Raw genomic sequence first — 16,613 nt, forward strand, 5'->3', positions numbered from 1 at the left:
AAAGAGACTGTGTCCAGTTATACTCCTATTTGCTAGGCTGCCACAGTTGGGTCTGTGAGCAAGACTTTAAGAATGATGCAACCGTCTCTAACCTATAGGGGCAGAAGCTGACCCTATGCCCACATTGACACTCTTTAGAAATGTGTGTATATTCAAAGTGGTGGCTCAGTGGTTAGACTGCTGGGGAAGAGATCACATGGTCATGGGTTCAAAGCCTTTGAGCAAGGCCCTTAACCTTTTCTGTTCCAGAGGCACCAGCATGGCTTAACCTACCTATTTTGACCCTGGTGTTCTAAACTGGGATGTGCAACGACAAGACTTTTGTTATTCTGTTCAAGTATAGAAATACAGCATTCTTAATGAACAGTCATATGGCCATCCTAAATTCCCTCCCAGCCCAAGAACAAGCACAGTTGTTCTCCTTGCTAATCTAGAGCTAGCTCGCCATGCCAAGACTAGTATTTCTTTATTGGTTGACTTATTTATTCATTTTACAGATGGCTTCTTGAGAGAACCATCTTTGCTCTAGATAATGGCCATAGAATGGCTTACCTTTGCATTTTTTGTGGATTTATGAATATTCTGTATTGTAGTTTGAGTTCTTAGAAAACCTGACTGGTGACAGTCCTGGATAATTGACCACATGGTTGTGGGTTTGATACCCATGTCCACAAAGTTGCCACTATTGAGCCCTTGAGCAAAAGCCCTTAATCTACACTCTGTAAAGCACTTTGAGTTCTTGGAGAAACCACAGTGGTGGCTCAGTTGTGGGAGTGATGGGTAAAACCACAGACAGGGTTCACGTGGTCCAAAATAGAACAAGTGGGGAATGAAATAAACACTATCGCGGTGTGTTTGGGTGCGTGACTGTCACAGAGAGAATGAGGGGGACGCGTTGCGTACAGTATTTAAAGTCGAGTGGATTGGCGGCCTAAAAAGAGACTGCATCTGGCTTATTCAGTGATACCCTGATATCTGCTAGGCTGCCACAGTTGGGTCCTTGAGCAACACCCATAACCATCTCTGCTCTAGCTTTACCGTAGAATGACTTACCTTTGCATTTTTTGTGGATTTATGAATATTCTGTATTGTAGTTTGAGTTCTTGGAAAAACTGAGTGGTGACAGTCCTGGATAATGGACCACATGGTTGTGGGTTTGATACCCATGTCCACAAAGTTGCCACTATTGAGCCCTTGAGCAAAAGGCCTTAATCTATACTCTGTAAAGCACTTTGAGTTCTTGGAGAAACCACAGTGGTGGCTCAGTTAAGGGAGTGCTGGGTAATTTATTTAATGGTTGTGGGTTGTATACCCATGTCTGCTACGTTTACACTGTTGGACCTTGAGCAAGGCATTTAACCATCTCTGCTCTAGAGGCACCATACCATGGTTGACCTTAGAACTGTATGGATTTATGAATATTTTGCAAAGCACTTAGAGTTCTTAGAGAAACAACAGCAGTGGCTTAGTGGTGATGGAGCTAGGATATTGTTTACATGGTTGTGGGTTTGAATGATGAGTAAAGCTTTTTTTCCCACCGACAGGGTTCACGTGGTCTGAAATAGAACAAGTGGGGAGTGAAACAAACACCATTGCGGTGTGTTTGGGTCCGCAACTGTCGCAGACAGAGAGAATGAGGGGGACGTGTTGTTTATTTAAAGTGGAGTGGAACGGCAGCCTAAAAAGAGACTGCATCCGGCATATTCAGTGAAGTCGGTAGCGTTAAGTGAACTCCCACGGAGTTCAGCGGGATTCAAATGAACCCCAACGGAAAAAAGATCAGCACCCACAATTTTGCATAGTTCCCTCTTCTCTTCTGTTCTAATTAGAATTACATGTTTTCTTTCATAAGACTTCTCCCATGCATACATCCCCTTTGATGTATCTCCATTATACAGTATGTGCAGCACCAGCGAATCTGTGCTGAGTGTTCAGATAGCTGATGATGGAGCGTGTTGTACATTAGTTTCCTGAGGTGCCACCTTTGATCACACTTCATAATTGGTTCTCTCAGCTCTCCTGGATTCTTCTCCGCAGCCCCAAATATATACAGTTCATTTAAGAGCACCGGAGATCAGCCAAATGCACTGCTACAGATTAAGGCCGTATTCATTTACTTTGTTTGGGAGGTTGTTATGGAAAGCATTTGTTAGCTCATGCACAGAGTAAGTGAGTGCTGTGTTCTGGTGGGAGTCGCCCAAAGAGAAGTGGTCACCTCCCAGTGCTTCAATGTTAATGGTTCAGGACAAAGTACACCAAATGTACACTGTTAGGACAAAGGGTTGTACAAGTGTCCTTTAGCCGGGGGGGGGTATGGTTCTATATGACACCTGAAATAAGTTTTTACTGTAGTCAAAGAACCTGTTCTCAGTTCTATATAGAGCCCTGTTGTTGATCAATCAAGACCTGCTTAATATCTGAGGTTTGCCTCTATAGTTTTACAATGGAGCTAATGTGGCTAATAATAGAAGTGAACACCCCAGCAACTTATATTTGATATATCATATCTATGTATAGTCATTTATATAATTAGTATAAACTACAAATAAAAGCTATATAAAATATAATTTTGATTTATGTTCAAAATAAGTATATTTTGTAAAAAATAGATCTGTAAATAGTGTAAACTACAGATGAAAACAAAATAAAAATGTGATTTTAATGTAAAGAATCTGTTCTCAGTTCTATATAGAACCCTTTTAGAGTGTTGTTGACCAGCCAAGACATGCTTAATATCTGAGGTCTGCCTCTGTAGTACTTTGTTGATCCGTCAAGCCTAATATACACACATGGACAAAACTGTTGGTACCCCTCAGTTAATAAAAAAAAAAAAAAAACACAATGGTCACAGAAATAACTGACAAAAGTAATAATAAATAAAAATTCTATGAAAATGAACAAAATCTGACATTGCTTTACCATTAACCATGCTTTAACAATATTATTTAAAAAAATGAACTTATGAAACAGGCCTGGACAAAAATGATGGTACCTCTGAAAAAAATGTGACCAAAGGGACATGTTAAATCAAGATGTGTCCACTAATTAGCATCACAGGTGTCTACAGTCTTGTAATCAGTCAGTGGGCCTATATATAGGGCTACAGGTAGTCACTGTGCTGTTTGGTGACATGATGTGTACCACACACAACATGGACTAGAGGAAGCGAAGGAAAGAGTTGTCTCAGGAGATTAGAAAGAAACTTATAGACAAGCATGTTAAAGGTAAAGGTTATAAGACCATCTCCAAGCAGCTTGATGTTCCTGTGACTACAGTTGCACATATTATTCAGAAATTTAAGATTCATGGGACTGTAGCCAACCTCCCTGGATGTGACCGCAGGAGGAAAACTGATGACAAATCAAAAAGACGGATAATACGAATGGTAACACAAGAGCCCAGAAAAACTTTATTAATAGATTAAAAATGAACTTCAAGCTCAAGGAAACATCAGTGTCAGATTGCACCATTCGTCGTTGTTTGAGCCAAAAGTGGACTTCATAGGAGACGACCAAGGAGGACACTATTGTTGAAAACAAATCATAAAAAAGCCAGACTGAAATTTGCCAAACTACATGTTGACAAGCCCCAAAGCTTCTGGGATAATGTCCTATGAACAGATGGAACATTTTGCCAAGGCACATCAGCTCTATGTTCACAGATGGAAAAATATAGCATATCAAGAAAAGAACACTGTCCCTACTGTGAAACATGGAGGAGGCTCTGGTATGTTCTGGGGCTGCTTTGCTGCATCTGGCACAGGGGGTCTTGAATCTGTGCAGGGTACAATGAAATCTCAAGACTATCAAGGGATTCTAGAGAGAAACGTGCTGCCCAGTGTCAGAAAACTTGGTCTCAGTCGCAGATCATGGGTCTTGCAACAGGATAATGACCCAAAACACCCAAGAATGGCTAAGAGAAAAACATTGGACTATTCTGAAGTGGCCTTCTATGAGCCCTGACCTAAATCCTATTGAGCATCTTTGGAAGGAGCTGAAACATGCCATCTGGAAAAGGCAACCTTCAAACCTGAGACAACTGGAACAGTTTGCTCATGAGGAGTGGGCCAAAATACCTGCTGAGCGGTGTAGAAGTCTCATTGACAGTTACAGGAATCATTTGATTGCAGTGATTGCCTATAAAATATTAAGTTAAGGGTACCATCATTTTTGTCCAGGCCTGTTTCATGAGTTTATTTTTTTTAATAATTCTGCTGAAGCATGGTTCAAAATCAGTGTACTACATATAAAATTATGAATTTATGTTCAAAGTTTTATTGAAGGATATCTAACTTCAAAAAGTGTCCCTTCAACAGGTTGTGGACCACTGTCAGGCCAAAAGTGTTAATACTGTTAATACTAATTAATAATTAATGTTAATTAATTATAAAAATAAAAAAAGAACATCCCCACCAGTTTGTACATTAATGGGCCTTAGTGTGTAATAAGCTTTGGAGTGGTAAGGGGTTAACTTAATATGTTTATCATGTGTAATACTCCATAGTGCAGCGTCGCATCTCTCAGCCTCATTGATTTGACAGAGATGACAATTTTGTGTTCTTTTAATGTTTGCATACATTAATGTTCTTTCACCGCATTACCCAGTATGCATTATGCAACTGTATCATGCAACCACTGGGAATCCTTCAGCTGTGACAAAGAAATCTTGACTGCTAGAGTAGCTTTTTAGCAATAACGTCATCTGTCTGACGTCCTTCTGCATTAGTGCTCAGTGACAATGATATTTGCCCCAAAAATATTGACTGATGTTGACTAGAGTGCCCCTTTAAAGAAGCAATATGCAAAAATCTGCATATCTTGCTACTGAGCCCCCTATAGTGCAATTCACGCTTTGAGCCACCCCTAAAAAATATGCCATGCCATTCCATTCATTCACAGCATTTAGCTGACGCTCTTATCCAGAGTGACTTACAAGGTAACTCGTATTACAGAGGTGGGCCAATGGAGTGTTAGGAGTCTTGCCCAAGGACTCTTATTGGTGTAGCAGAGCATAGTCATCCAGACTGGGAATCAAACCCCAGTGTCCCACGTGGTGTAATATCTCACTAACAGCTAGTGTTTTTATCTGTTGCGCCACATCAACCACATGTTCACATGCTTTACACATGCTTTTCTGGACAAGCTGAGAGATACAGAACCATCACTGAAAGTGAAAAAAGCATGAGGACAGAGGCAGTAGAGCAATACTATAGGATCTTGCATTGTCCTGTCTGTTATGTTTTACCAAAGTTACTGTAAATGACTATAATAGAGATGCTGTTCTCCTTATTACAAGTCTCTGGAGCATCACAAGCATTTAAAAGCTGTCCTTCTAAGGTAAAAAGGCTACATTATGTTGCTTTAAACCATGAGCTCTGATCCATGCTTCAGAAAAACAATCTTAGACTATTAGAAAGTACCAAGTGACACTGGTACTTCAGTACAGGACAGTGACAGCCATTGTATAATGCCTCATTCAACTTGCTGAATGAACTGAAAGCCAGTTTATGGACTAAAACAGTTCTCGCCTGAACGTGTCTGAACATTCCCTGTCCCTTTTCCCTTTTTAACTGGGTTAAAGGAGGCTGTCCGAGCCAGCTTATTTAAGCCCGTCAAGCCGAAACTTTGCAATTAAAGTTTGATCCCCTCTTGCTGCCAGCTTCCTCTGGGTTAGATTAATCAGCGGGCGCTGGCACGGCTCCACCGTGTCATCTGGTGCAGCTCTTAAAGTGGCGAGGGCTGAGGGACTTGATGACACGGCTGCCGTGGAAGCCGCAGGACTGACGTGGCCGAGGCGGCGTGGCAGTCCGTTCACCCAGCCCCCCCCCCCCCCCCCCTCCTCTCATCCCCCCGGCTCACGTCCACCCTGACACAATTCCGCTAGGCCGAGGCTTGATTGCGGTCACATTGCCTGGAGATGATTCAATTTAGCGCTGATCCCTTTAAGCTAAAGGTGCTTGGGTCCGGCTTTCTCTATAATGCGCCTTCATATTCAATTCAGGACAAATAAGACAATATAAAATCCCTTTAACCCCCCATGTCTTTGCGCTGAATGCAAAATCAAGCTTCTGAATGGTTTCAACTTATGGTCCTCACAATGTCTGACATGACGTCGTCGGATAGGACGGATCAGAATATATTGCTTGCGAATGATTACCCCGGTCAATACGAAGCTGCTAGCATTGAGCAGCCTTCCAATACAATGCTCTATTAGGTGCAGTCTTTTTTAAATGGTTGTGAACTGCTGACAGTGCCAATTACACACAAACCACACTACAACAAACATCCATTAGAGACATACCTGCTTTTCTCCTATGGAGGTGCCCTCCATAACCCTGCTTATAAAGACATAATATAAGGTCAGAGGTACTTTCTTTATGAGTTAGCCTGATGTAGCTCAGCGGTCTAATGCACTACTACTATGGCCCAGGGGTCGCAACTTCAAATGCCAAGCCATGCCTTGCCATTAGTGGCCGAGAGTCCAAGAGAGCACTCTCCAGGTAGGTAGATGGCGCTCTTAAGCGATATTGATCATTGAGCTGTGGACAGGTGTTTTCCTCCGATGAGAATTAACCGCGCTCTCTCCAGGTGGGTAGATGGCGCTCTCTCCCCTAATCACTCTTAAGCGCTGTTGGTCGAGTGTTTATCAGCAGGCGTACGAAAGGAGGCGTGTCTGGCTATGCATGTATGGGAGGAGACCTTACCCTTCTAGAGTTGGGGGCATTGCTAGTGCTCGGGAGAGTTATGAACAGGTGGGTAAATTGGCAGTACCAAATTATGAGAAAAAGGAGAAAAAATTATCGAACAAATAATTTTTATGAAGTGGTAACTTACACATCAGTGGCTAGCCTAGCATACAGCATTTGGTTGAGCATAGCAGGGGTTTCCACAAATGTTCACATGTGAAATTTGCTGTGAATTTCGGATTCACTTTTGCGCAAGTTCAACGTTGGTCCCCGACCAATAGCCCTGCTGCTCTGGCTGTGCTGATGGAAGTGCTGATTGTTGCGGCTTCAAAACAGGACACATTACACAACTTTCCATTCGGATTACAAAATCCAGCACAAGCGAGAGGCGGCACGGTGCACCGTCAGTCTGGAGGTGGGATTAGATGGTTATCTTGTCTGGGGTTTTGGTAGCACATTAGCTGGAACCGAAATGAAGAACTGTTTACACTGCTGATTCCTGGCCCCGCCTGCAGTCACGCCCATTTTTCGCCCAAGGCTTAAGACGTATATCTATAATGTGTGATGTGGGACACTGGCTATATTATAGGGTCATTAATGAGCAATGAGTTGCATCAAACCAGTGAAGCTGAGGGATACAATGGATGTTTCTACAGAATACCGTCAACACACCAGCTAATACGAAAAGCCCTTCCTGAGTCTACGAAGGTGTGCAGCAGGAGAACCCTAGAAAGTGCAGGGTGGGGTGTAGTCCAGGACCAGGCTTTAGAACCTGTGCACTAAAAACAGAATATCGCCAGCCGAAGCAAAAAAAGTTAACTTGCTGCTCACAGCCAAACCCCACTTCTGATTGCAGCCATTCATCATTTGTTGCTTTGCAACGTGGACTGCGAAATTTTGAGTTGATCGTAAGAAACAGAAAGGATGGAGAAAAGAGCAAACAATAACACACCTCTCAGGGTAGACCTTTTCACCACATCCCAAGCGCAAGCTTTTGAACTGCTTACCCAGCCAAATCAACTTCTTGATTTATTCCTTCACAAAGTCGGGGCTTAGTTGAAAGCGTGGATCGAATGAGGTTGTGAAACGCTACAGCAGAATTTCAACAGGTAAGTGGTTTACCTTGCCGATGTACTGCGGATCAGTCCCCATGTATTCCTCCAGCACAAAGAACTGGTTCCAGACCCAGCCCCGCTTGACTCGGTGAAGCCCAGACATGCCATGTCTCCGCTGGTCCCTCAGCCCTCGGTGGTGCTCTTTTCCTAACCTGCTTTGAGCTGACGAGTGCATAGGAGAAACAAAGCTTTTGTCCAGGAGACACCAGAGGAACAGCAGCAAGCAGTTCCCCATGAGCATTGGAAAAGCTTGGGCGTAGGACTTTTCAGCTGGAGAATCCGCCTCTGAATGCTAAGTGAGCGGGGACGCCGGCCGCCGACGAAAAGCCAGATCCGTGATGAAGCGCTCCCCAGCACCTCGATGACATTGATGAACTAACATCCAGGGTGGCTCGAGTGTTCAGTGGCCTACCTATAGGAGAGAGCAGAGAGAACAGTGTTGATATTCACATCACGGCCTTAAGGTGATCTATCGGGTTCTCCATAAGCATACAGAGGGGAAAAAAACAAAACAAGGGGTCTAGCCTTGTGTAACTTCCTAGATAGCTTCTGTCTTTGGAGTGGTAATGCAAGGGCTTTGTCCCCTCAACCATGATGCAATCTTACTTGATGGATTTCACAGATCACGGTGCGAAGGAATCGGAAATCTGAGCAATCGAGCTCTCCGGAGTCTGTTTAGCGCGTTAGCACAGGTTCAAGAAAGAAGCACGCAAAAACCTGAGTGGAAATCTGACCAAATCTAGAGATTTGAGGTTCTTGGCAGGTTGGCGGAGCTCCAGGGCAGGGTTAGAAGTACTACGTGATGGCCATTCGCAGTGCGTTAGTCTCTACAATGAGGTGGTCCCGCTTGAGCAGCGAGCTTGTTTATGGTCTGACTTTGCAGATGGTCTGTCAAGAGCGGCGAAGAGCCAGTCCAGATGCTCAGGGTCAGGAAGCGGATACCTTGAAGAGTCTGGCCTGAGGAAACATCAGCATAATTAGGTACAAGAGAACTCCTCGGCCCTTTGGTGTAGCAAGTGATAAAAATAACAAAGGCATGAAGCTGTATTTGGGTAAACGAGCTGCACAAATTAAAGCTGTGAAAATGCAGCTCTGCTGTCTGCGGAGACTGCTCGGGGTAATTAATTGTATTCATGCAGTAGACCTCCTATTTTGGAGTACAGGCCCTTGGTGTCCAGCGCAACATAGACTCTCGGCCCTGTTGGAGCTGTTCTGGCTGCCTTGCTAACTTGACTAAAGGCAAGCGTGAGAAAACAGAGACTAGTTAGCGTTAGTGACGCTGGCATCGCAGGTGATGCATCGCTTTAAGAGAAAGCTTGAGCCCCTGGGAAATCTCCCATCTCTCGTGACAAATCTGTCTAGGGAAAGTGTGCTAGATCTGGCTCTGAGGAAATGTGTCATGCTAATTGCTAGACAACCTCATATAGCGAGTGATGACAATGCCCCGGGGGAGTTAGCGTGAGCCATTCAAAAGCAGTGACAGGTCTCTTGTTGACAGGACACTGCGTCTGTGCGTGGCTGTATTCTCCACGGGAAAGGCCTCAGCTTCTCTCTCAAGACGTTACACACTCAAAGACTTCCAAGACGCAGCACCTCCCAGGGGGTGCTCCTACAGCCGATGCTAGCCGACGAAGGCTCTCCGGTGTTAGAATGCTGGAATGCTAAAATGCTAGGCTTTTAAAAGTGGTGTTAAGCTCATATTGAGTTCGGGAGGCAACATGGCATGTTGGAAATGATCCCGACAGCTTTAAAGGACGTGTCTAACACACCTGATTTTATAAGCCCCTTTTTTTCAGAGCTGGGGTGATCTGTAAGAGGTGTGTGAATTCTGTTGTTGTGCTGGAGAGCGTAGTAAGGTTGCTGGAGGGCCTAGCGCATTTACAGTCTGGCCCAGTTACAGGGCGAAGACGTTTATTGCTGAATAAACATTAGACTTTTCAGTAAGCCCTCAGCCAGCGGAACCACTGAACCTGCACTGTCACATTTGGTTAGGGAGAAGGAGGCCGTTGTTAGCGGAAGCTAGAGGCTAAGCAGAAACTTAAAAGGTAAGCAAAAGGAATCTCAAAGAAGGCGAACTGACAGCACACTGCACACACTGCCTAATCGCAAACAAATTGTTTGGTCAGATTACAACAAATGATAACTTTCTCCTTTTTTATTAACCATTGAACGCCCACCTTGCATCTCCAAAATGAGGACTTTACAGAAGAAGGGAAAAACCTTCTTCGCTATTCTGGGTCATTTTGAAGCCTTTCTATTGGTCAGTTCGTCATGGAATTTGGGCACAATGTAAAGGGCAGCAGCCCGATTGAAATTATGTCAAAAAGTGAAAAATTATTTTTTGAGGTTTTTGGAATGAGAACAATGGTAAGATACAGTGGGCTACTTTGGCGTGGCTTGAAAGAGACAGTGGGCCATCCTGCTGTGAGGAGGAGGTGGATGAGGAGGATGAGGAGGAGAAGGAGAGGTATACGATACGTTGTTTTCAGAGCGGAGAGGGTAGCGAAGATAGCGAAGGAAGGAATCACGTAATTAAATCAGGAAACTCCATTCAGCAATATGAGGCTTCCAGTGTCATAAGTGTGATTAAAGTGGATTCCAATTACGAGTCAAGCAAGCTCTGGAAAGTTCATCCAATTCAGGGCCTATCTTGGAGTTTCAACGCAGGGATTACTGTGCAGAGAGTGGGCCGTATCTCCATGCTGCCTCATGGGCACCGGTTTGATTGCACGAATAGTCAAATTATACATGCATCAGATGCCAAAAGAAACTAACCAAGGATATATATGTGTATTTTTTTTAACCATAACATCAAAAAAGAGATTAAGATGGAGTCATTTTGGCACGTAGTCATTCAAGCCAAGCCCAGTGTCCAGAAAACAAGAAAGACAAAAAAAAGAATAAACACATTATGCTCTCCATGCCGTGATTCATATTACTAACACTCCACCACACCGGGGATCTGCCTGTCCTGCTCTGTTGCTCTCCTCTTTTCTCTGCGGATGATTGCAGGGTCCAGCAGTAATAGTGTCTACTCAGTCCATGCTCGGGGAAGATGCATAGGCTGTTTTCTTTCTCGCTTCAGTGGCGTAATTTTTTTTGTTGCGCTCCTTTGCGGTTGGAAATCTTGCTTGGATAAGACGAGGTTAGCTGAATTTAGATCAAGGCTTGCGAATCCTCAAAAAACGAAGAGGTAAAATTCTACCTTGGGCATCAGTCTCGTTCTTGAAAGAGGTGCGCGATGATTGTGTCCCTAGCCACCAAATTTCTACCAGGGGTGGTGTTCACAAAGTGGCACCGTTCAGGATGGTTTTTGGTTTTTGACCAGCGCATTTGCTCAACAGGTAGGGATGGAGCTGATCCTGGGGCTGGGATCCTACTTTTGAGACTTCATGAATTCCATTATACACTATACTTAAGTAAGTACCTTCATTATATCTTTGCATATACCACCTGAGGGTCAGCCATGCTACAGCAAGTAGCTAAAGGGCCTGACAGTGCCAGCTAGGGTATCAAACCCACAACCTTATGATCAATAACCCAGTGCTCCAACTACAGCCCCAAAACATGTCCATGGCTCAGAAGAGCTGGTCCTTATGAGTCTATAATAGGTTTAAGGTGACCCCCTGTGAGATGACTACACTCGTAGTACTTCATTTGGGTTCTTCGATTGATAGTGGAACCCTTGTTAGTACAGTTGGGTATGTGTAAAGGTGTGTAAAGGTTAAAACGATGACAGTATTATGCCAATCTAGCGATACCCATCAGCCCAAACAGCTCATACATTTATGTGCATTTATATATATGGCCAAACGGTGGGGGCACTGTGGGAGCTCACGCCCTGAAAACAGGTGGGGTTAAAAACCCAAGCAAACCTCTTGAGTAAACACTCCTTAGACAACTGACTCGACTTTGTGCTCTCTGGTATGAGGCTTTATTCTCTAAACCTGTGTGATTTGAGCCTTAGTTAGCTGGAACAAGGTCTGTGCTTTGGTGCTTAGCTTGCTAGCTAACTTCTCTAAGCCTAGCTGGCCTAGCTCCAAACAGCAGAACCGGTCTCTCATTTCTCCTTTCTGTAAGCTGTGAGCTGTCTGATACTGAGTGTATCTGTAAACGGCCGAGGGACTACAGGGGACCTATCTTACACCCTATTGCTATCTTACACCCCGCCAACAGTCTATTGTCACGCCTTCACACCAGCGCTTGCAAATATGGGATGCGATGGGCGCAGTGGTCTCGAAATGAGGTGTGTTCAGGTCAATTTCTGGTGTCTGCTGAAAACAGCCTAGGCAGGCGTCAGCAGTCAGACATTCGTTGCTATCTTGGCAGTGAATTGTCAACACAGGTGCGTGCAGCCCGACGCACGTACACCCCCACTTTACGCCATTGAAATAGCAAGTGAGGTTCATTGCACGTTACACCCCAAAACACCTCCATGATTAATTTAGAGACTTAGCACATGCCACTGCTGTCAAGGCGTACTTTTCCCGTCGTTACGATTGCAAAGACGCACTGACAAACCCTAAATCAAGCTGCGCGGCTGACAGCTCACCTAAAGATCGGTAATATAGGGCCCCATGTGAGCAAACTGAACTTTGTATTTGATCGTTTTTTGGTTTTAAAGTAACGCAGGATGAGATGGAACAAAAAATATAGGTAAATATAGGTAACGCTATTCCCCTGCCTTCCGTAATACCACATACCGTGGTCATAGATAATGTGATGGTATGAAAGATGATGGTTTTCAATCAGAAGTAAGAACCATTTAATCTGACAGATGGTTCTTTGACTTGATTTCTTTTACAATACAAATAAAGAGCCCCCTTTTAAGAGTCAGCTACGTATTATATGGCGTGTAGGTTAACCGGCATTTAGTCTAGTTATTAATAAATAAACTAGTAAATAAAATGGCTATATTTGTGTTGTAGTCATAACAATGCCTGGTTCCGGTCATCACCGATCTAAAGAAATCCGAGCAGGTTAGCTCCTCTACAATGAACCACCAATTTCACACCAAAGCCCATTGAATGCTTCTTGAAGTAATTCAAGCCAGTAAAGATTTTGTTAGGTGGTATTCAGCAGCGTTCTTGTACGTAGAAGAGCACTTGAGCTGGTGACTGACCTTTTTCAGCTGTTATTGTCCACGATTTTAAAAGGACTTCATTAACCTAACTGGAATTAGCATAAAACACTGTTGCATTTGAAACATGCATGCTTTAAAGCCAGAAAAGTGGATATTAGAAAAGGCCCTAAAAGCAGATATGACTGTGGGAGGGGAGGGGTGGTATCCATTCATTTATAATAACAATAGATGGAAAGGAGTCGTATCCTTAATCTTAAGCTGAAATGGTGCGTGCAGGTTCTTGGCTTGGATATATGGTTCTAGAAGAAATGCTAGAAACTTTATGAAACATCAGGTGGAGGTATATTTATTTATTTATTTATTTATGTTGTGTTGTGTTTTTTTTCTCAATTTTTCACATAAACAATCTCCAACCTCGCTTCATTCCTCAGCATTATAGACGGCCTTGTACTGCTCGGTATTGTGCTTTATTCAAAAAGCCAGGCCAGAACCAGCTCCACCTTATACGCAACGTAAGTGGCCGCCCAGGGCCCTGCATGAACCAGGGGGCCTTCTAACATTAATTGAAGTTACTACTGTACCAAGAGTGGTAAGTAAGAGTGGAAAAGAGCGACTGGTCAATCTATTATGACTGAACCGCTGATCTACAGCACAATTGCTGTGTGGTTTCTATCACACTGTATACAGTGTATACAGACCGCCCACATATGAATATATGTGAAGGGACCTGCGTACAATGTGGAGGTATGGACTGCCTAGGCAGATGGAGGGCCCTTAAAAAAAAACACTAGTTGCTTTGCTTTGAGCCTCCAAAAGGCCAATAGTCCAGGATGTAACACTCTATATAACTTCAACATGAATGGGCGGGGCTACTTCGGCAGGCAGAATAGGCGGATATATGTAAACGTGTTGGATTTTGTGACATCACAAAAAAAACCAAGGAATTCAAAATGAGTAATCTAATGAGCTGCTTTTATGGCCCGGGGGGTTGCAAGTTCGAATCCCGAGCCAAGCCGATTTGCCATCAGCAGCCAGAGTCTGAGAGAGCACAATTGGCCGTGCTCTCTCCGAGTGGTTAGATGATGCTCTTTCCTCTCATCACTCTTAAAGCGATGATGGCCAGCACAGGCATCTGTTAGCTGGAACGTCAGAGCTGGAGACCTGGAGACGCTTTCTTTAAACATGTCAGCTATCTGGCGATGCCGCAACAGCAGCAGTTTGAAAAAAGGCGCTGGCTGGCTTTGCACATATGGCATGTGTCCTTACCCTCCTAGTATCAGGAGCATTGCTACGGACAGGTGGGGTAATTGGCAGTACCGAATTGGGAGTAAAATGAAGAAGGGACAATTCTAGGATAGTATTCGTCCTATAATCTTTTGAAAGGTTCTTCACGCTCGCACGTTTCCTTTAAAGAACTGATTGTTTAAAGAACCTTCAGTTGTGGCACCGCTCCTGTTGGCCGATTTTATTCTCTGCTCTTGTTCCTGGTGTTTCTAAAATTAACAGCCTAATGTCTTTGACAGGCTTTGCTTTTCAGCTTCAAGACAATTGCCATCAAAAGTAAAAAAAAAAAGCCCGTACTTAAAATATGATCCCAGCTCAACTTTGCCCAAACATCTGTTCCACTTGTTCTTGTCAGTGTTAATAATAGCCCAACATCTAAAGAGGTTCAGAGCTAATTCCAATGCACTTCTAATTTTTCAGTTTGTACCCGTGTCCCTTTAGCCAAATCCAGTCAAGACTACAGTGCAATACTGTGGGAAATCAGATCAAAAAATCTGATCTCCCTGTTCTTGTTTTTTTTATTGGGAGGGAGGTGTTTTTCCCATCGTCTTTCTCTCTTGTGTCCTGGCTAACACCGATAGCCATATGCTTTTGTCCTCCCCTAGGCTGAGCCTTCTTTAACACCCATGCTGAGAGGCTCTCTGCAGCTGAGCTTAGCAGGAACCACTAATTGTTGGATAACACTGTTGTTTATTAGGCACCTTCCAATCCACAAATTATGTGAGATTCCATACCAGTACTGATATCTAGAGCACTGGGTTGTGGGTTCCGTACCCTTCTGCAGGCTGAATAGGCAAATATACAACGTCCAGTCACAACATTAACATCACACTCCTTGTCTGTCCTTGTCTGACAGCTCCGCTTCTCATACAGCAGCACTTTGTAGTTCTATAATTCCAGACTGTATCCATCTGTTTCTCTGCAGGCTTTGTTACGTGCCTCCTTTCATCCTGTTCTTCAATGGCCAGGACCCCACAGGACTGACCACCACAGAGAATGTAGTATTTGGGTGGTGGGTCACTCTCAGAACTACAGTGACACACACCAACCAGAAATATCCAGCCAACAGCCAGCATCCTGTGGGCAGTAGTGTCCTGTGACTGGCACTGGTGAAGGACTAGAGGATGACCAAAGCAAACAAACTGCCCAGCAGCAGATAGAGAGCATCTGTCTCTGACTTTACATCTACAAGGTGGACCGACTAGGTAGGTAGTAGGTCTAATAAAGTGGACAGTGAGTGGACATACAGTGTTTAAACACTCCAGCAGCATTGCTGTGTCTCATCCACTACTCGTACCACCAGCACAACACATATTATAACCACCACCATGTCAATGTCACCTAAACACCACCACCAGCTCTGTGGTGGTCAGTCCTGTGGGGTCCTGACCATTGAACTATAAAGAACTACAAAGTGCTCCTTTCTTGCAAGTAGAGCTGATCGTGAGGGCAGACATTAAGAGGTGGTATTAATGTTATGGCTAATCAGTGTATGTAAATGTGTTGGTTTTTGGGCTGTTTTCTAGACTGAGAAAATAAATCTCAATGATATCTGCTCTAGAAACTTTTAAAAGGTTCTCCATGCTCACACTTGTTGGGAGCTTGATGTTTCTAAAATGACCAGCGTGATGACCATTGCCATCAAACTTACAACCAGGCACTTGATTAACTAGCACTCTCCAATCACCAAATGTCTCCAAATGATATGTCTTTAAAGAAGGAGCCGATATGGGAATTCTGTCCCCGTTCCGAAGTCCAGAGCAATGGTTAATTGATCACATGGTTGTGGGTTCAATTCCCAACATAGCTAAGCTGCCACGTTGAACCCTAACCCTCACTTCTATTGTTTGGAGTTCAGCTAAATCATTCTGTATTTTGCGGATCCTTCTTTTTAAGCAATTATCAGTGCATACCGATATGCTGCCGATATCACGGTGCATCCCTGTGTTGCCCTGTTTTCAACTGAGCCAGTAGCTGTTCCTATCACTGTGTGAACAGTTCATGATGGCTGCAGCGGCAGAAATGCTCTGAAATGACGTGGAATTAACAGTTTGGCCCATGCCACCAGCATATGATGATGCGGAAGGACACTGGGCCTAATTCACCAACCTTTCTCAAAGCCCCTTGGAACCTAACGCTGAATTTTCTTTTCTAATTATGTTAATCTGGCTCCCCACGGCCCCCAGTGTAAATGTACAAAGTATGTCTTAAGAAGTCTAATAAATGCCTGCTGGATTTCACCAGCATCGCTCTCCTCTGGGGTGATTACGACATCATATCACTGACCAATCATGAGGCTAACATGGCTCCGCCCTCTATTCAAGTCTATTCGAGCCACGACTGGGGAAGCAGTTGCCCCTTATGCTCCATCGTCCCTCGCGTTGCCGTCGCCTCTCCGGTTCACAGCGGAATTTAGCAGCACCGTAACCAGGGAGATCCGCTACCC

General features: G+C 44.1%; 1 protein-coding gene across 4 annotated transcripts in view; it reads right to left on the reverse strand.

Moving 5' to 3' along the window:
* Positions 1-16,613, reverse strand: part of cdh12a (cadherin 12a) — an 85,590-nt gene that overhangs the window by 55,987 nt on the left and 12,990 nt on the right. The window contains exon 2 of one of the 4 annotated variants that reach the window (XM_072668454.1): positions 7,808-8,212. The exons of 1 other annotated variant lie outside the window; for it this stretch is intronic. In XM_072668454.1, coding sequence (XP_072524555.1) covers positions 7,808-8,041 — 234 coding nt within the window. In that variant the 5' untranslated portion in view covers positions 8,042-8,212. Of the gene's footprint in view, positions 1-3,703; positions 3,771-7,807; positions 8,213-16,613 lie in introns of those variants that run through there. 2 more of the 4 variants (XM_072668455.1, XM_072668457.1) reach the window with 2 other exon arrangements.

This window comes from Salminus brasiliensis, chromosome 23 (genome assembly GCF_030463535.1).
Source record: "Salminus brasiliensis chromosome 23, fSalBra1.hap2, whole genome shotgun sequence".
NCBI lineage: Eukaryota > Metazoa > Chordata > Actinopteri > Characiformes > Bryconidae > Salminus > Salminus brasiliensis.